The sequence below is a fragment of the Bos grunniens genome, chromosome 17 (assembly GCF_055505025.1).
Source record: "Bos grunniens cultivar Pamir isolate PY7600 chromosome 17, Bosgru_T2T1.0, whole genome shotgun sequence".
NCBI classification, from domain to species: Eukaryota; Metazoa; Chordata; class Mammalia; order Artiodactyla; family Bovidae; genus Bos; species Bos grunniens.
The window spans coordinates 57422279-57443510 of NC_141181.1; the positions used below are offsets into that span (position 1 = coordinate 57422279).

At 39.9% G+C, this 21232-nt stretch overlaps 1 protein-coding gene across 50 annotated transcripts in view; it reads left to right on the forward strand.

The window, feature by feature from the left end:
• Positions 1-17170, forward strand: part of TAOK3 (TAO kinase 3) — a 187629-nt gene extending 170459 nt beyond the window's left edge. For all 50 annotated transcript variants that reach the window (XM_086347918.1, XM_086347952.1, XM_086347953.1 and 47 more), the window contains 4 exons: positions 5038-5277; positions 6647-6859; positions 14608-14790; positions 15809-17170. In XM_086347918.1, the coding sequence (XP_086204044.1) occupies positions 5038-5277; positions 6647-6859; positions 14608-14790; positions 15809-15970 (798 nt within the window). In that variant the 3' untranslated portion in view covers positions 15971-17170. The remainder of the gene's footprint in view (positions 1-5037; positions 5278-6646; positions 6860-14607; positions 14791-15808) is intronic.
• The last annotated feature ends 4062 nt before the right edge of the window (positions 17171-21232 follow it).

Consider the following 21232-nt stretch of genomic DNA (forward strand, 5'->3'; position numbering starts at 1 on the left):
TTATTCACTTACTCAGTAGTCTCTCTGATTTCCACATAGGGTGGAGTAGTTTCTGAAGCAAAAAGAGGAGCCTGTTAACAAAAAGAAGGGAAAATGGATACTGAACCTACAAAAATATCCAGTTTACTGTTTCATAACTCTCTTTCCGTTTGTATTATTTTTCATTTACTATCTAAAACCTATAACTCTGCTTCATTCTTTTTAATCATCAATAGTATTTTTTGGTATGGCTATAGAATAATTTATTTAATGAAGCACTTCTCTGGGTATTTTGTTGGAGTTGTGCAATATCACTTTTTACGTGTAAGCAAGTATTTTGTAGGATATAATATTCTCAGGAGGAGAATTTTTAGGTGCCCTCTAAGGATTTATAACTCCCACCAAGAAAAACTACTTGTTTTCCTCTACCTTTGCCAAAACTGAGAATTGGTAATCTTCCCCACCCCCCACTTTTTTTTTTTTGGTAGACTTTAAATTTTTTTTAGCCTTGCCACACAGCATGCAAGATCTTAGTTCCCCAATTAGAGATCAAACCCATGCGCCCTGCAGTGAAAGTATGGAGTCTTAACCACTGGACCTCCAGGGAAGTCCCCAGCATTCCTTTTTGTTAATGAAAACATTTAAAAAGATCACCTTAGGCTGAGTTGAGCCTCTTTTATCGTCACTACACGTCAGTGCTCATTGTTTCCTAACCAGTTATGCAGCTAAGAACTGAAGCTAAGAAAATATTAAATGTCATAGGCTAACAACATCCCCACTTATATTTTGAATTTTCATTCTTACTCACTGTCAGTGGGCATGAACACAAAAATTTTTGAGTCAGATCAGATACTTTTGAAGAAGTCAATAGTAAGTCCATTGAAACTTAAATAGAATGCTTGAATCATGATTGGGAAAGGTTTGTTTGGGGATACACCCTAGATCCACATCTCAGAGGAAGTAGGTTCAAATAATGTGTACAGAAATGTGTTTTGTGGCCATGGTGTACTGTCATGGCCATATGTTGTATGTATGTTTCACCCCTAAGCTCACATCCAGCCTGGTGTGATGCTCAATGTATGTGATGTGGGCTGGGGTAAAGGGAGCTGCCTTCTTATCTTATACTCCCTCCAAGGCATATATACCTGGAGTGCACAGAATCACCTTTACCATGAAATTTGTTTTTGTATTTTTGCTCAGCTAATTTTATTGAATTTATATAAGCTAGAATATGGCCCTACTATATATATTATATCATTTGTACAGACTAAGCAACCATTGCATCATGTCTAGCTAGAGCAGAGGGACTCTTCAGAATATTGTATTCCAGACTGAAACAGCATAAAACAAAAAACATAAGCCATTCTTTGGGACATTTTTAGTGGAAAATGTTGAAAAGCTAAAAACCTGAGTTTTAGCTTCAATTCTACTTTATAGAAATTATGTAACCTTATGTTAGCCCTCCCATTCCCAAATGCCTTACTATCATATATAAAAATGGTTAAATCCTAACAGTCTTACCACTGCATAAGGATTGCAGCTAGGATTGAGGAAGATATATAAAATCACTTTTAATAATTGAGAGCACACTACACATTATTATGTAGGTACAGCAATGGGCTCAAAATAAGCTGAATAATGGTTTTTTCCCATAGTGTAAAATGTTATAGGCAGCTTAACATCTCTGCAACTCAGACATATGAATTAAAGATAATTAATTAAAGGTAATTTCTATTACAATTGTAATAGAAAAAACATTTCAGTATTATTTTTCTCTCACCTTTTAAATAGTTTATAGTATCTAGATTTGTTATTGTATGCCAGATATTCACTTCTGAATGTAGAAAAATAGTAATGGCATGTTTATATATATTCTGAAGCATCTTCTTATGGTCTTTCCTTTCAACTTCACAAGACTGGTAGTTCACGATGGGTACTATTATCCTTACTTTACACTTGAGGAAACCAAAGTGTAGATTTGAAGTCTTACCAAATGCCATACATAATGAGTCAATGGAAAAGCTAAAACTGACTCACACCCTGAATTATTTTTCCACTGATACTCAAACTTTAGTACATATCAGAATTACCTGGGTGGCATGTTATCAAGTACAGGTGATTCTGATGCAGATATTCCAAGGACAACATCCTGAAGCATTCCGTTAAACAGAGAAGCAATTGTTTTCTTCTGAAAGTGCTGTTTGCTTTGTATCTTTTTCCCCCTGTGAATTTCTGAGCTCTGGACAGCTCAGACTCAGTTTGAACTTCTCCATTTAGGAAAATGTGTGAAATGTATAAATGCCCAATACTGGGGCTCCTGGTACTCAAAGACTGAAGATGATAGTGTTCTAGGAACAGAATCTTGAGCCATCCAAAAAGCTTTCCTTGGCTTTAGTCTCTGAGAGGCCCTCACCATCCTTTGGTGCCACCTAGGGGCCAGTTGCCTGGAAAATCCCATGGACGGAGGAGCCTGGTAGGCTACAGTCCAGGGGGTCGCGAAGAGTCGGACACGACTGAGCGAATTCACTTTCACTTTTCACTCTCATGCACTGGAGAGGGAAATGGCAACCCACTCCAGTGTTCTTGCCTGGAGAATCCCAGGGACGGGAGCCTGGTGGACTGCTGTCTGTGGGGTCACACAGAGTCGGACACAACTGATGTGACTTAGCAGCAGCAGCAGGGGCCAGTTAGTGATTTTTAAAAGACATTTGATGGTCCAGGTAAGGAAGGAAAATAAAGGAAAAGAAAAACGTGGGAGAGGATGTAGGGAGATACTCTGGAGATGATCTTTTATTGTTTGTAACAAATGTAAATGACATTTATACTCCAGGTATTTCCCCACTAGAAAATAAGCCCATGAGGGGATGTACTTGTTCACTGGACCCTTCTTCGTGCCTAAAACAGTGCCCAACATACAGGAAATGCTCAACAAATATCTGTTGAATAAGTAAATGAATGACTAGCAACTTTGCTCCAGTAACAGATACTGTGCTGTTTAAAGGACTTCTCTTCAAGTGAATGGAAGGCCCAAACACAGAAGGTATTTCTCAACCATGCCAGGGCACAAATATTAATGATATCTCTATGAAAATGATCTTGCATTTTCTCCATAGTGGATGCCATTGGAAAAGAGAGGCACCCTATTGTTCTGATACAAAGTTCAGCTCAAGGGCTTTCTCCTTTCCTTGCTCTTCTTAACTAGTAGTGATAACATTCTTTTTGGAAATCTTCTAGCAAATAATCTTCATCTCTTTTGTATCTCTTACCACTTCCAACCTTGCACTTTTGGGAAAAAAAAAAACATAAACATAAAATTTATGTCCCTGTATTAATCAAGCTTCTTTTGTTTGCGTCTTACTAAAATTTATTTGAGTTGGCTAAAACCAAAACCAAGGTATTTTCTACAGAAAGATAGGAATGTTTCATAAAGCCCAGTAGCAATAACATAGCTGGACCTAAAAGGAGAGCTTAGAACCACTTAGGAACTTGGGTAGCAGTATATTTCCTGCCCTTCTTTCTTCTCTCTTTATCATTCTTCTTGCTCTGAAGCTCAGCTTTATCTAATCCTTAGCCCTTATAGCAGCAGGTGGCTTCCACATATGTAGTTCTGAATATGCCCCTCAGTTCTAACCACACACACAGAGATTAACTGTCCCTGAATCCAAATTCCCAGGAGAGAAGATAGACTGATTCAGTGTGCTGTGAGCTGAGCATATACTTTCATAAGTGTCTATTACATTTCCCTGTCAGGGTGTTAGCAAGTTGGCCACCAAGTCATGGCTTAGTAAATATGTTTATGTACCCAAAGAACATGGTTCACAGCTTTGATACACTGCCATTCAGGAAATATTCTTGAATTGGTGAATAAAAAAGTTTCACCCAACTTCCTCCTCCCCTTTTTTTTTTAAATTCTAGTTTCCTTTCTTTCTCCCTTCAACAAAAGAGAAAGACATGAGTAAAACTGGGAGGAGCAGAATGATTAGCTCTAGAAATGACCAAACAGACTGTAATGGAAAAGATGAATGGGGAAAGATCTCATCTGCTTTTTCCCAGTGAGCGCTGACCTCTGAGATTTTGAAAAATAGATAATTGGCCTACTTTTGATACATGCAAAAGCAGAGTATTTCCCCCAAAACTAGGAACATTGCAGACATGATCAGTTTAATAGAGTGATTTTCAACTCTGACTGCATATTAGATCTACCTGTCACTTTTCACTTTCATGCATTGGATGAGGAAATGGCAACCCACTCCAGTATTCTTGCCTGGAGAATCCCAGGGACGGGGGAGCCTGGTGGGCTGCCGTCTATGGGGTCGCACAGAGTCGGAAACGACTGAAGCGACTTAGCAGCAGCAGCAGCAACAGAGAACTCTTAGGGCTTCCCTGTTGACTCAGTGGTAAAGAATCCACCTGCCAAGCCGACGTGGGTTCAGTCCCTGGGTCAGGAAGATCCCCTGAAGAAGGAAATAGCAACCCACTCCAGTATTCTTGCCTGTGAAATTTTATGGACAGAGGAGCCTGGCAGGCTATAGTCCCGTGGGGTCACAAAGTGTTGGACACAGCTTAGCAACGAAACAGTAGCAGAGAATTCTTAAAACTATTGATGTCAGGGTCACACTCCACTCAGTTTTCAGAATTTCAGGTTATGAGACTCAGACATCTTTTGGTTTAAAAGCTTCCTCACATGATTTTAATGGGCAGGCAGCCAGCCAGCCTAACTAAATAAATGTTTATTTAGACCCATGCATAACACATCACCTAATTAAGGCTCTCCGCAGCTCTGTGAGGTAAGAAGGGGTCAGGCAGAATTAATCCCATTTTACAGGTGGAGTGGTTGTGGTGGCTCTGAAGATGCCCAAGTTGTAAATGGTGGAACATACAGAATCTCAGTCTCCAGGGATTGTTCATCTAGTCTTATTAAGTCATGCTCCCAAACACTAATGGGCAATTAAGAGACAGTTAATAATGCTATTCCTTGCCATCCCTTACTGAGTGGTGACTTTCCTCCAGTTCATCTCCATTCATCTCTCTCCATGTACTTTTTGTTGCTAAATGCAGGAACTAAATAAAAAGAGGACACAGAAGGAGATGGAGCATGCCATGCTGATTCGGCACGACGAGTCCACCCGAGAGCTCGAGTACAGGCAGCTGCACACGTTACAGAAACTCCGCATGGATCTGATCCGGCTACAGCACCAGACTGAACTGGAAAACCAGCTGGAGTACAATAAGAGGCGAGAAAGGGAACTGCACAGAAAGCATGTCATGGAACTTCGGCAACAGCCAAAAAACTTAAAGGTGAGAAGAAATTCCCTGGTTTGTGTTCCAAAACACAGCTAGGCTATATCAGTGGTTCCTACACATGGATGACTGTCAGAGTCACCTGGGCAGCTCCATAAATTGCACTTTTCAGGGCCCCTCGGCTACTGAATCAGAAGCACAAGAGTCTAGGTATAACAGATTCCTAAAGGGATGTTTCTGGGCCATGTGATACCTCTGTTTTTTCTTTGTATCCATTATATACAACCTCTTTGACCCCCTTCATGACATTCTCTCTTTAAAATTATAACACATAAAATAAAAGCAGTCCATGGTTCTTATCCCAAGAAATGAGAAAGTTACCTGACAAAATATAGCAGATAAATTTTATCAGTCATGCCAGTCATATTATTGGTGTTAGTTACCTTGAGTGCTACTCTATTGAGAAAGACTCTAAGGCCATATCCACACTTAGTAACAAAGAGTATAATTTATTAGTGACATCTGTCCCGGGCATGGGAATCAGCAGTGACATACCAAGCATTTATTTTACCTACATTAGAAATAGAGAGCTCCTTTAGCCCTCACTAGCTCCAGAGAATTTTAGCCGACTGCTCATTAACAAGCTATGTAGACTAAGCCATTGCTATATGTCAAGGAAGTCATTGTCAGTATTTTCAAAGATACAAGGTCAACCTCAACCACACTGGCCATGCTTCTCTCTAGCTAGATGCCAACTTGTCTAATTAGTGATCCTTGTCTTCCAAATTCCTCCACATGTTCATGAAGTGTACATGTGACTATCAAGCAACATGATGGAATGCGTTTTGGACTAACAATTAAAAACCCCACCTTATCTTTGCCAAAATGCATATTTGATATTGCTATATGCAAGTAGTGGGAATGGGTTGTGGTGTGAAGTGTAATCCAGTGTTGTCCTTTATTGATTTATCAAGGAGACACAGAGCAGTGAGAGATGACTTATATGTTGCTGTCCCCTTTCTTACTTGGAAATGGGGGGAAACAATTAAAAAGAGGTGAGGCAACAAGCAATAGAAGACACTGAAATTTTTAATTAGGAAACCACTGAAATAATGAACAAGCTTTTAACAAATTAAGCTTCACAATATTCCACAATCTTCTTCGAGTTGTGATTTTGTAAAAATTCGTTTTTTAAATCTATTTGTAAATTCAAAACAACTTCTATTCAGACAATAAAACCAAAAGTATTGGTGGAGTTAACTCCTGTCTGTGACTTATGTATTATTTTCATTGTCATTGACTAGTAGTATCAGTCACTGCACCAAAAGACAGTTGGTCCCAGAACCTGTACTGTATGATAAGAATGGAAGACTTTCTGTGTTTACTGATGTGTCTTTATTTTCCTTTTGTCACTTTTTCTATACAGGCCATGGAAATGCAAATTAAAAAACAGTTTCAGGACACTTGCAAAGTACAGACCAAACAGTATAAAGCACTCAAGAATCACCAGTTGGAAGTTACTCCAAAGAATGAGCACAAAACAATCTTAAAGACACTGAAAGATGAGCAGACAAGAAAACTTGCCATTTTGGCAGAGCAGTATGAACAGAGTATAAATGAAATGATGGCCTCTCAAGCGGTAAGTGGTTTAGGTTCAGTGCCACAGCTTCAAGAGCTTTAGGAATCAAGAAAATTCAAGATCCAGCCTTTTGGTCCCAGGATGATTCTTGTGCACATTTAAGATATTGGTATTTTTCCACCCAAAGAACTGAAGGAAATGACGACGCTGAATAAAGCCAAGCCAGTGCGGATACTTGCTGGAGTGTGTTTTAAGAGATGGAATTCAAGGAATAATGCACTAAATGAGACCTGTGGCACATAGGTTCTTTGAGGGCACAGTGTGATAGATACTGCATTGTAATATCATAATTTCATTCACCAAAGATTTCACAGCTAATGTCAGGCACAAATGAATGAGACACACAGACACATTCATTTGGTAAAATCTTATTAAGCACCTATGCTCAGCACTCTGCTGGGCTCAGAGGTAAGAGTGATGAACTAGAGAGATGATAGTGGTCCCTGTCCTCACACATCTATCAGTCAAGTAAGAAGGTCAGATAATTAAGCAATGAAAATAAAACATAAAAGTGCTTTGAACTGGGAGTTGCCAGGATCTATGGGAGGGTAAGTAGGAACAACTAATCTGGTCGAGGAAAAGCTTCTCATCAGGAGCCAAAAAGCATGAAGGAATTTATTGATGCAAACAGGTTACGTGGAAAAGGGCCTACAAAGACAGAGGCTCAAAGATAGAAAGTGTGCATTTGGGGAGTGAAAGAACTTTGGTATGAGCCCAAAAGTTCAAGGAGGAGGATTGTGGGAGCCCAAAATGGAGAAGTCATAACTTAGTGAGCCAGGGATGGGAATTTGCCCAGTAATTCAGTGAAGCTTTCACAAGGAGATGAATCTTAAAAGAGTAATAGTTGGTCAAATGAGCAGAAATGGAAAAGTTACTCCTGGCAGACAATACAGTATATGTAAAGATTCCAGGGCCTGAAAGAGGATGGTGCATTTGAGAAACGATGAGTAGTTGGTGGTAGGAGGATGACAGGCAGCTGGTGGATAGTCAGGGGTCAGAGCCTCAAAAGCCAGGGGTGTGGACGTTGTTCTGTCAACAATGGAGAGCTGCTAAAAGGACTTGCCCAGTGGTCCAGTGATTAAGACTGCACTTCCAATGCAGGGGGCATGGTTAGGGGACCAAGATCCTACATGCGTGCAGTGTGGCCAAAAGAGAGAGAGAGAGCTGCTGAAACCTATCTAAAGAAGGAAAGTGACAGGATCCGATGTGGGCTGTAGAAAGACACTGGCCGTAAATGTGGCAAATGCAGGTAACGAGACCTGTTAGAAAGCTGTTGTAATAGTCCAGGGGGAAAAAATGAAGCCTTGAACTAAGAACATGATAATGGGGGTACTGAGGAGGGAGAGAAGGATTTGAGAAATATTTAGGAGGTAGAATAGAGAGAACTTAGGGACCAATTTGAGAGGTAGGTTTGATAACAGCAGAACGGGTCATCATTTTACCAAGGTAGAAAATCAGAAGGAGAAATGAGTTAGGGTGCCTTGAAGATTACTTGACCTGTTAGCTGTGTGGCTATCTAGGTAGAAAGGTACAGAGATGGGAATCTTCAGTTCAAAAGGGTGTCCGGATTAACATCAAAAAGTTAATCATTGTTGACTTCCCTGGTGGTCCAGCGGTTAAGATTCTGCATTTCAAATGCAGGGGGCTCAGGTTTGATCCCTGGTTGAGTTTGATACCTAGGTGAGGAACTAAGATGCCACATGCCATGTAGCATGGCCCCCCAGAATTTTTAATTTAAAGTTTTTTTAAATTTAAAAGACTTCCCTGGCCATCCAGTGGATAAGACTGTGCTTCTAATGCAGGGGGCACAGGTTCAATTCCTGATTGGGGAACTAAAATCGCTGATGTCATGAGACACAGCTTAAAAAAAAAAAAAAGTTAGTCATTATTATATGGGGGCAGTTGTAGCTGTTGGGAATACCTGAGACCTCCAAGGGATAGAAGATTGTGTTTAAAGAGGAAGAGGACTCAGAACAGAGTAGAGGGCACCAACATTTGAGGGCAAAGTAGAAGTTAGACCAAAGAAGATGAATAACCAGCATTGTGGAAGGGGAACCAAAGGGAGTGTCACAGAAACCAGAACAAAGGTTTCTAGTTGATGAATTCAAATGTTTCAGAGAGACCAGGTGGACCTAGCAGTGGCTTTTTCCATTGCTTGTCACAGACAGTGGAGTGCTGGAAATGGAAAAAAGGGATTATAGAATGAGATAAAAACTGTGAGACTGCTCTTCCCAGATTCTTGTCAGTGAAGGAAAGGCGAAATAGAGCTCTAGCTAAAGGAAGAAACAGTTAAAGGGGGACTTCTATTAATTGGAAAGGCTTAAATATGTCCTTAGTTGAGGATAGAAACCAGTGTAATTCATTCATCCTTTCATCTAATAAGTATTTATTGAATGCCTCTGCTCTGCCCCTGACATCCAGAAATAATGTGGTGAAAAAAACAGAGGTTGATAATGTCCTCATGGAATTTATGAAAGAGTGAAGAAAAAAGATGTTGGAAAAGTCTACATGTAACAGCAGAACAAGTGCAGTGTGCCCACAGAGCGAAGCTAGTCTAGAGGGTCAGGAAAGGGCTCTCAGACAAAATGATTATTTAAGCCAAGGGGTAGGGAGCACATTCTAGGCAAAAGAAACTATTATACATGTGTAAAGATGGGAAAGACAGTGTCACTTTTAAAAAACTCAAAGTCCATTGTATTTGGAATATAGAGAACTAGGAGGCAACTAACACGAGAATAAGATGAGATCATGTATAGGCTAGTAAGCTTTCTTAAGAATTTTGATCTTATCCTAAAAGCATTGGGAAGCGATTAAAGAGCATTAAGGAGGAGACTGATGTCAGATTTACATTTTTAAATGATAACTCAGGTGAAATGTGGACAATGGCTTGGGAGATAGCAAGTGCAGGTATAAGGAGAGCGTGTATAAAGTTGCTGCCTTTAACTGGGTGTGAAGGAATGGTGGCCGGACTAGAGAGGGAACAGGATGAAGCAGAAAGTGACTCAGTTTGAGAGTGAGGCAGAAGGTGGAACTAGAAGCATTTAGTAACAGATTGAATGTGGAGAGTGAGATATTAAGAATGACACCCAGTCTGTGGTTTGAATAAAATGGTAGATGATGATACCATTTATCTATATGGTCAAAAAATGAATTGGAAATTGGGAAAGTGGGAAGGAAACAATGATTAGTTAGTATTATTAGGTTGGTGCAAAAGTAATTACAGTTTCAGATCCTAAATATTAAATCATTATAACCAGGCTCAAACACATCTTTATTAATCAAAATAGGAACCATTATAATCAACACATTTTTACCAATAAGAAATAAGTTTATTTATTCTTGTAGCAGAAAAATCTGTGATTCAGAATTCAACAAACTTTTGAAAAGCATTTTCTGCCTCATCCTGGTTGTGGAAGCATTTTCCCTACAAAAAGTTGTCTAGATGCTTGAAGAAGTGGAAGTTGGTTGGCGAGAGGTCAGGTGAATATGGCAGCTGAAGCAAAACTTCTAGCCCAGTTCATTGAACTTTTGAAACATTGGTTGTGCAGCGTGCACTTGAGCATTGTTGTGGAGAAGAACTGGACCCTTTCTGTTGACTGATGCTGGCTTCAGGAGTTGCAGTTTTTGGTACATCTCATCAATTTGCTGAGCATACTTCTCAGATGTAATGGTTTCACTGGGATTCAGAAAGTTGTAGTGGATCAAGTGACAGCAGACCACCACTCACTCACTTTGACCTTTTTTGGTATAAGTTTGGCTTTGAGAAGTGCTTTGGCGTCTCAGTCCATCCACTGACCTGGTCATTACTGGTTGTCGTATAAAATCCACTTTTCATTGCACATCTCAATTCAATCAAGAAATTGTCATCGCTTGCACAGAGTAAGAGAAGATGTCACTTCAAAACAATTATTTTTTTTATTTTTGGTCAGCTCACAAGGCACCCACTTACCAAGTTTTTCCACCTTTCCAATTTGCTTTAAATGCTGAACGACCATAGAACAGTCAACACTGAGTTTGGGGCAACTTCTCATGTGGTTGTAAGATCAGCTTTGATGATCCTCTTAGTTGGTCATTATCAGCTTCTGATGGCTGGCCTCTGCTTCTCATCTTCAAAGCTCTTGTTTCCTTTGCAAAACTTGAGTGACCACTGCACTATATGTTCATTAGCAGTTCCTGGGCCAAATACGTTGTTGATGTTGTGAGTTGTCTCCACTGTTTTATGACCCATTTTACACTCAAATAAGAAAATCACTTGAATTTGCTTTTTGTCTAACATCATTTCCATAGTCCAAAGTACGTGTAAAATAAACAGTAAGTAATAATTCATTAGCAAAAACCATAAATCAAGAAATGTGATTTAAAATGTATAACATAACCACATTTATTTAAGAAAGTATTTCGATATTAAATGCAATGCAAAACCACAGTTACTTTTGCACCAACATAATGAACTGAACTGAACTGAAGTCATGTTGAGGGACTTCTCTGGCAGTCCAGTGGTTAAGATTCTGCACTTCCACTGCAGAGGGCAAGGGTTCGATCCCTGGTCAGGGAACTAAGATCCTGCATGCTGCATAGTGCAACACACACACATATATGTATGTATGTGTGTGTGTGTGTGCATATATACACATATATATATAAATATTAGTCATGTTGAGCTTGAAGGCCTGGGAACCATCCAGATGAAGATATCTCATATAGAGTGGATAAGCTAGCCTGGATCTCAGAAACGAAGTCTGAAATAGAGGTGTGGTTATGGGAATCATTTGTAGAAAGATGGTAATTGAAACCTTTGAAATAGATGAGACTCCTTAGGAAGGGAGATTAGAGGAAGAAGACTAACAAAGCCCTAAGGAGCACCCACATTTAATGACCCAGTGAGGGGTAGAGAATAACTGGAAAAGGAGAGGAAGGAAGGAAAACCAAGAGAGTTCAATGTCTCAGAAGACAGGATAGATTCCAGGAAAGAAGGAATAGCCCACAGTATCAAATGTTGCTGGGAGGACAGGTAAGATAAGCGCCCCTTCAGGATGGTCAGAGATGAGATGTAGAATCAGGACAAGGAGTGCATACAGGGGTTAAAGGTAAGGAGAGAATTAGCAGTGGGAACATAAAGATTGGTGGGATTCCAGTAAAGATTGGGTTTTGTTCCTATTTGTAATTCTCAGCATCTGCTACAATGCCTAGCATCCAACAAGTGCTCAGTGGATGTTTGTTACATAAGATGAGAGAGAACAGGGTCAGGAATATAGGTTCATGATTGCCCTTGAATAAAAGAAGAGAAATAACCCTTCCTTCTGTGGCAGGGAGGAGATAAAAGTACAGATGATAATTACAGCTTCCTTTACTACCCACTTACCATGTGCCAGGCACTGTTGTAAGTATTTTGTGTTATCTAATTTTTGTGAATCCCCTCTAACCTTTGAAGTAGTTACTTTTTTTAAACCCTGATTTCCCTGAGGTTTATTGAAGTTGTTACTTGCTTAGGGTAAGGATTAACAAACTTTTTCTGTAAAGGGGCAGATGGTAAATGTTTTAGGCTTTTGTGGACCACAAAGTCTCTGTCACAACTACTCAACTCTGCCATTGTCATACAAAAGCAGTCATAGATAGTCCAGCCATGAATGAGTTTGTCTGTTCCAGGAAAACTTCATTTACAGAAATAGGCAGCAAGCCAAATTTGCCCTTTGGGCCATAGTGTACCCACTCTTGACTTAGAGGGTCATTTACTGATAAGTAGCTAATTAGTGATGGAACTGCGATTTGAACACGTTTGGGGGGACCCTGTAAACCTGTATGCCTGGCCACTACTACATTATGCTGCTTCTGTCACATCCCTTTCTTGAATTTAACCCAGTAGAGGGAACAAACCTGATATTTACCTATATTTTTATAAAACTTCTTAATGGATTTGGTATGTGCAACTTTGGGTTGATGAATATCAAATACTGGAATATCCTCTGATTTCTAGACTGACACTTTTTTAGAGTCAGAGCTGGTTAAGAGTAACATAGTTACTGATATTAATAATGGATTGCCAGAAAGAAAAGAAGACAGAGGTAATTCAGTGGTCTGAATTGTCCAGAGAATGAGCCTCTGGCCAGTACTCATGACAGTTAACCAAACCAGGTAGAAAATAATAGACTTCATTCCCTTTATTGGTAAGAAGCCTCCCATATCAAGAGGGAATCAAGAACAACCTCATTGGGAGCCGTTTGGGCTTTATCTGAGCTGTTGCTGCTACAGAGTGACCATTCTTTGTGTCTAGTATCTCTTCTCCCTTCACTTGTGATTGGGAAAATGAGAAGAGTGGTATCCTCTCTAGTGGGTTTGAGTGAAAACTGGTTAGGATTAATTATTAGAAAGTACTTTGGAAATAGGACTCCATTATTTATTTTGTGTTCCTTTGATAGAGTATACTTCTCCAAAAGTACAAAAGAAGACACTATAAAAATAGCTTTATAAAACTATTCTAATAACATTTCAAAAAGCCATAACTCAGTCAAGAGATTAAGAAATGTTGTTACTTGTCATAAATTATACAGAATAGGGAAGGCAGTTTAAGGTAGAAAGTAAATATCTTGGCTAAGCGGTCTGTATGGAAACATGCCAATATACTTAGGGTAGACAGAACTGTCTAATTCAAGGGTTCTAATCTTATAGTTCCCAGCTGAACTGAGGGCCTGCTAAATCTAGACCAAACTAAACCAGGTGGGGCAGGAGGGCCATCATCCCTAAACACAGTCCTGCTAATGGCCCTAAATTTTCGACTGTACTTATTGAAAGGTTGGTGTTTCTGCTGGTTGCCTTGGCCCATTCCCCACACAGGATCAGTATCCTGGTGAATAAATAATACAAAGTATGGGTGCTGCAGGGCGCAAGGAAAACTTTATCTATATTTCACTACTTCAAACTGGAATATGCCCCTTAAGATTATCTAGGCTACCTTCTATGGGGAGGAGATTTTGAACCAATTGAGTTTTTGATGGCTGGCCAGCAGGATAAAGTACAGCCAACATTATAGGGACCAACTTTACTTGCTAGGAACATAATGGTACTGTGGTATACTCCTCAAATGTTATAGAGATTGGACTCTTTTCTTCCTCTTCTTCTTAGAGCTAAGGATATCTAAATGTATGATGGTTTGGGGCTTAAAGATATCTAAATATGGAAATGGTTAGTCAAAATAATGATAGCAGCTGCTCTTTACTGATCCTTTGGTAGACATCAAGAACTATGCCTAGAATTTTATATGAATTTTTTCATTTAATCCTCATACAAATCTTAGAAAGCAAGAAATATTATTGTTACTTGCTTGAGATGGAAAAAAAAAAAAGAGAGAGAGAGACTTGGAGAGGTTAAGTAACTTAGTAAGGTGACACACCTCAGTGAATAGTGAGGCTGGAATTCTAGCTCAGGAGTCTGCCTCGAGGAAAGCCCACAGGCTTAATCTCTGGAGTGTGGCACTTTCCTGGCTAGTGTAGTTTTAAGAAAGCCAGATTTCCTTAAGAAAAGAGTGTTTTTGCTTTCTTAAGAATGTTTTTTTTTTTTTTAAATGGAAGTGTTTTTAGAACTTGTAGCCCATCAGGCAGAATGTGCTATCTTTGATTTGTAACTCTGAATGTAACCAGGGCGTCTGTTTTCCTGAGGGGCCCAATTCAGTCCAGACAAGGAAGCATCCTCCCTTAGTCACCATGCACTGTAAGCTAGGAGCCAATCACAGTATTTGTCTTCTGTGCCCGCAGTTACGGCTAGATGAGGCTCAAGAAGCAGAATGCCAGGCCTTGAGGCTACAGCTCCAGCAGGAAATGGAGCTGCTCAATGCCTACCAGAGCAAAATCAAGATGCAAACAGAGGCACAACATGAACGTGAGCTCCAGAAGCTAGAGCAGAGGGTGTCTCTGCGCAGAGCACATCTTGAACAGAAGGTATGAGCGTGTTGCCAAGGGGTCCTGTACCACTGGACAGAGGTTGGGCGTGACCCTTGTTTGTGTAACGGGGGGTTAACAAGGTGCTGTTCCCTTTGTACCTGCTTTGACCCTCCTAGTGCCTGAGAAGTAGGCACAGTCCCCATTCCACAGGCAGGACGCTGAGGTTCAAAAGGCTTAGATTACATGTGTAAATCTGATCCCACAGCCTGAATTCTGTCTATTACTCTGCTCAGAAACCCTCCACCTTCACAGTCTGAGGGCTGACACAGATAACTAGGTAGCTGATTTGACATATAAAAGGTATTCTAAGTTGATAGTATGGCCACTGAATGGCCCAAGGAAGCCAAATGCAGATCTGGTTTTTGTTCTCAGCTGTTTCTAAACCAAAAGAAATCACCAGCAGAGCTGTTAAAAAAAAGTCAAAATGAAGAGAGACTGATATTGCTATACTTAATGTTATCAGATTTTTAAATATTTATTGCTTTTAGATGTTACGAGGAATATGAAGTAGAAAAGATGCCATAAGGCATCTCAAAGCCATTAAGTGTGTATTTGCTTAACCAGTTATTTGGGGTTTCTTCTGGTAGTTCCCAGAGGTCAACGAGAAAGACTATTTTCCCAGCTCCTGATCTAGAACTAAATTGCTAATGACCCAGGGGGCTTTTGACTCTCTCTGGGAAAGCTACATAATCTAATTGTGCATGAGTGTCTTTTAGCTTCTCCTGAACCATCTCCTGCTGAGACAGGACACTGACCTAGATCAGCCCAGCTGCTTGACTTGCTAGCAGGGCAGTGCCAGCCCTAGGTGGCCCCAGACATTTTTATTCTCGTGAGCAACTTTTAAATATGACGGATGAGACACACAGCATCTATTACAAGACTCTCCCAGCCTGCCCCAGACTAGTTTAATGCTTGGTTCCTGTGTGTTTGTGTGTCATCTGTGTGCATCTGTGTGTATATGTATGCCTGTTAGGAGCTGCTTTCCATTAAGAACTGCTCATTGTGCTTATTTCAGATTGAAGAAGAGCTGGCTGCCCTTCAGAAGGAACGCAGCGAGAGAATAAAGTACCTATTGGAAAGGCAAGAGCGAGAGATTGAAACTTTTGACATGGAGAGCCTCAGAATGGGATTTGGGAATTTGGTTACATTAGATTTTCCTAAGGAGGACTATAGATAAGATTAAATTTTTTTGCCATTTACAAAAAAAAAAGAAAACAGAAAAAAATTCAGACCCTACAAAACCACATTCCCCATTTTAACGGGCGTTGCTCTCACTCTCTCTCTCTCTTACTCTTACTGACATCGTGTCGGACTAGTGCCTGTTTATTCTTACTCCATCAGGGGCCCCCTTCCTCCCCCCGTGTCAACTTTCAGTGCTGGCCAGAACTTGGCCATCTCTTCTATTCATAGTACACGTCACAGTATTGATGTGATTCAAAGTGTTTCAGTGAAAACTTTGGAGACAGTTTTAACAAAACCAATAAACCAACAACAACAAAAAAAGTGGATGTATATTGCTTTAAGCAATCACTCATTACCACCAATCTGTGAAAGTAAAGCAAAAAATAATAATAATAATAAATGCCAAGGGGGAGAGAGACACAATATCCGCAGCCTTACACCTTAACTAGCTGCTGCATTATTTTATTTTATTTTATTTTTTGGTATTTATTCATCAGGAATTAAAAAAAAAACAAAGTTTTATTAAAGATTGAAAATTTGATACATTTTACAGAAACTAATTGTGATGTACATATCAGTGGTGACATATTATTACTTTTTTGGGGAATGGGGTGGGTGGGTGGGGTGAAGAGATCTTGTGATTTTTAAGAACCTGCTGGCAAGAGTTTAACTTGTCTTCAGCATATTCTGATTGTATCATAATCATTTTCTGCTGTTGCAGAGGATGTGAATACACTTAAGGAGCTCACAGAATCCCAGTAGCACAAATTGGGCTTTGGCAAATCGTGTATTTTGTGTATAGAAGGAATTTAAGGAGAGGTATTACTTATTTTCATATTGTATTTTAACTGTTTCTCTGATCAAATTTTTTTACTTCCTCCTCTAGTCCTCCCCACCTCCCTCCTTTTCCAATTCAGTATTTGGAGTTCAACACTGTCTCTCAATCAGATCATCTTGATCTTTTTTCTTTATTTCCCTGCCCCTCCCTAAATCCCATATCTTGGTCATAAATATTGCATTATTCACACTTTCAAACTGTGTATTTTCTTACAATAAAAAATGATGGAAAAAAAAAAGGCTTTACTTCTTTTGCATGCACTTTAAAAAAAAAAAAAAACATTTTTCAGGTTCCAAGGAAGAGCATGATAACTGTCAGAGCTTTTAATTATATTTGTAAATAAAAGTGTTCATCACATTGCCTTGCTGTGTTCTTGTAGCAGGAAGTTTCCTTTCTAGGTTCGTCAGTTCCTAACGCAGAAGGAGAGCCGCCCTCCAGAAACCATTCTTCATGGCCCCTCAGGAAGAGCCATTCAAGATTTTCAGGTAAAGCTGTGTCTTCAAGTTCTTCTACAGACCTGAAGATGGTGTCACACTGTCTGAAGTTGTCAGTTCACCTTTTTACCCTTAAGAATAGAAGGTGAAAAAAAAAAAAATAGAAGGTGGCACATGTCACACACACACACACACTGTGCCATGGTAGGAGCGTGTATTGCTGAGAGGAAGTTCAGTTCAGTTCAGTAGCCCAGTCATGTGACCCCATGGACTGCAGCACGCCAGGCTTCCCTGTCCATCACCAACTCCTGGAGCTTGCTCAAACTCATATCCATTGAGTCAGTGATGCCATCCAACCATCTCATTCTCTGTCATCCCCTTCTCCTCCCAATTTCAGTCTTTTCCTAGCATCAGGGTCTTTTCAAATGAGTCAGTTCTTCGCATCAGGTGGCCAAAGTATTGGAGTTTCAGCTTCAGCATCAGTCCTTCCAGTGAATATTCAGGACTCATTTCTTTTAGGATGAACTGGTTGGATCTCCTTGGAGTCCAAGGGACTCTCAAGAGTCTTCTCTAACAACACAGTTCAAAAGCATCAATTCTTCAGCGCTCAGCTCTCTTTATGGTCCAACTCTCACATCCATACATGACTACTGGAAAAACCATAGCCTTGACTAGATGGACTTTTGTTGACAAAGTATTGTCTCTGCTTTTTAATATGCTGTCTAGGTTGGTCATAGCTTCTCTTCCAAGGAGTGTCTTAATTTCACAGCTGCAGTCACCATCTGCAGTGATTTTGGACCCCCCAAAATAAAGTCAGCCACTGTTTCCACTGTTTCCCCATCTATTTGTCATGAGGTGATGGGGCCAGATGCCATGATCTTAGTTTTCTGAATGTTGAGCTTTAAGCCAACTTTTTGACTCCTCTTTCACTTTCATCAAGAGGCTCTTTAGTTCTTTGCTTTCTGCCATAAGGGTGGTGTCATGTGCATATCTGAGGTTGTTGGTGTTTCTCCCGGCAATCTTGATTCCAACTTGTGCTTCCTCCAGCCCAGCGTTTCTCATAATGTACTCTGCATAGAACTTAAATAAGCAGGGTGACAATATACAGCCTTGACGTACTCCTTGTCCTATTTGGAACTAGTCTGTTGTTCCATGTCCAGTTCTAACTGTTGCTCCCTGACCTGCATACAGATTTCTCAAGAGGCAGGTCAGGTGGTCTGGTATTCCCATCTCTTTCAGAATTTTCTACAGTTTGTTCTGATCCACACAGTCAAAGGCTTTGGCATAGTCAATAAAGCAGAAATAGATTATTTTCTGGAACTCTTGCTTTTTTGATGATCCAGCAGATGTTGGCAATTTGATCTCTGGTTCCTCTGCCTTTTCTAAAACCAGCTTGAACATCTGGAAGTTCACGGTTCACGTATTGCTAAAGCCTGGCTTGGAGAACTTTGAGCATTACTAGTGTGTGAGATGAGTGCAGTTGTGCGGTAGTTTGAGCATTCTTTGGCATTGCCTTTCTTTGGGATTGGAATGACAACTGACCTTTTCCAGTCCTGTGGCCACTGCTGAGTTTTCCAAATTTGCTGGCATATTGAGTGCAGCACTTTCACAGCATTATCTTTAAGGATTTGAAATAGCTCAACTGGAATTCCATCACCTCCACTAGCTTTGTTCATAGTGATGCTTTCTAAGGCCCACTTGACTTCACATTCCAGGATGTCTGGCTCTAGGTGAGTGATCACACCATCATGATTATCTGGGTCATGAAGATCTTTTTTGTACAGTTTTTCTGTGTATTCTCACCACCACCTCTTAATATCTTCTGCTTCTGTTAGGTCCATACCATTTCTGTCCTTTATTGTGCTCATCTTTGCATGAAATGTTCCCTTGGTATCTCTGATTTTCTTGAAGAGATCTCTAGTCTTCCCATTCTATTGTTTTTCTCTCTTTATTTGCACTGATCACTGAGGAAGGTTTTCTTATCTCTCCTTGCTATTCTTTGGAAGTCTGCATTCATATGGGTATATCTTCCCTTTTCTCCTTTGCTTTTCACTTCTCTTTTCACAGCTATTTGTAAGGCCTCCTCAGACAGCCATTATGCTTTTTTGCATTTCTTTTTCTTGGAGATGGTCTTGATCCCTGTCTCTCAGAGAAGTGAGGCACCTTAAAGCAGGCTATGAAGAAGACATTATAACCAAATTTTGAAATGATCCCACTGTAATAGTGGATACCCTGTCCCCTCATAGTCAGCTTTTATTAGAATAATTTTGTGCACATGACAATGAGGGAGTAAAATACTAATATATAACTTCTAGGGTATGGTTTTTTGGGGTCAAGACAGTCTCAGTAAGATTTCATATTCTTAGGGTTCTGAGCCCTGGTCATTGAGAACTGATCTCTAGCATGAAGACTTAATCAATTTATTTATTTTTGGCTGTGCTCGGTCTTTGTTGCTGCATGTGGGCTTTCTCTAGTTGCAGCAAGCAAGGGCTACTTTTGATTGCTGTACGGGGCTTCTTGCTGGGGTGGCTTTTCTTGTTGTGGAGCATGGGCTCTATCGTGCGCGGACTCAGTAGTTGTGACTCAGTCACTTAGTTGCTCACCTGGGATCGAACCCATATCCGTTGCATTGTCAGGCAGATTCTTAACCAGCAGGCCACCAGGGAAGTACATCCTTTAATAATTAACATCCAGTTTCCTAAGCAGCTTAGGTCTTTAAAATTCCCATATTAGGTACATCAGAAAGTAATACTGGAAAAGGCTGTACTGCATTATGCTTACCATGTGATAGAACTCTATAAACATTTTGTAGATGAGAAATTAAGCTCAGACCAGGGTAAATGGAGGCAATAGAGTCTGAATTGAGACCTGATTTCTGAACCCACACTCCTAAGTATAATCACACTGCCATGCAAAGGGACATTAAACTTCCTGTAGTTTATTTCATCCATTTCTGTCTGTAGTGAAAACTAGCTAGCTAGCTTATGTAAAGGCCTTATGTCTGTGAGATTATAGGTGCTGAGCTTTGTAAAAATTCCCTCTCCACAGTTTTATCAATGATATGTCCCAAGGTGGAGTTATCAGAAGGAATGTGGGTTTGTGATCCTAACATCTGGTACAGACTATCTTCCAAATCCTAGTACCTTAGGCAGTAAGAACAGACAGGGACCAGAATAGTAGCTAGAAGAGGTATAAAAGTACTGGGGACAGGAGCAGAGATCCAGTGTCTGGTATTATTCCAGCATATACTAAACTCCCCTGAGTTGATTATTATAGGTTTGTCATAATATAAGGGCTGCTTCCCTTTGGTTTGCAACTATTCACTGAATATTTACTGACTACCTTGTATGTCAGGTGCAGTGCCAGATGTTTAAGCTCTGTCAATGTATCTTAACCTTAAAGATCCTCACCCAAATGGAGCTTACATTAGGAGGAAAATGATGACACATAAGAATTACAATTTTAAATGATCTTAAATAGAAATAAGTGCTATAGATAAAAGAAAGAGTAAGGGGGGTCAGAAGTGCCAGGATCAGCATACGTTCAGCTCATTCATTCAAGAAATACTTATTGAGCATCTACTGTGTGCCTGGAGATGTAGCAATAAGTAAGATGGATGGGGTCTGCTCATGGTTTAAATCTCCACTGAAAAGTAAATAAGCATGGAGTAATTTAAATCAATAGTGGACAAGGACAGGTGTGACCAGGAGTTTAAAGGAAAAATTACAGTCATGGGGAATATCAGAGAATACTTACCATTGATGTCTAATTAACTGAGTAAAAATGTATTTATTGAACTTACCACCAACTGTAATTAGTTGATTAAATATCTACTGAAAAAAGTATTCCTGGGTAGCTGAAAACATGCACATGTAAGAATTACATATACCTCTGATTTTAATTTAGTGATATATTTGCCATAGAAATGATGAAACATAAAACATTTTTCTGTTGTTCTAGTTTGGCATAGCTGTGTGCTTTTCCT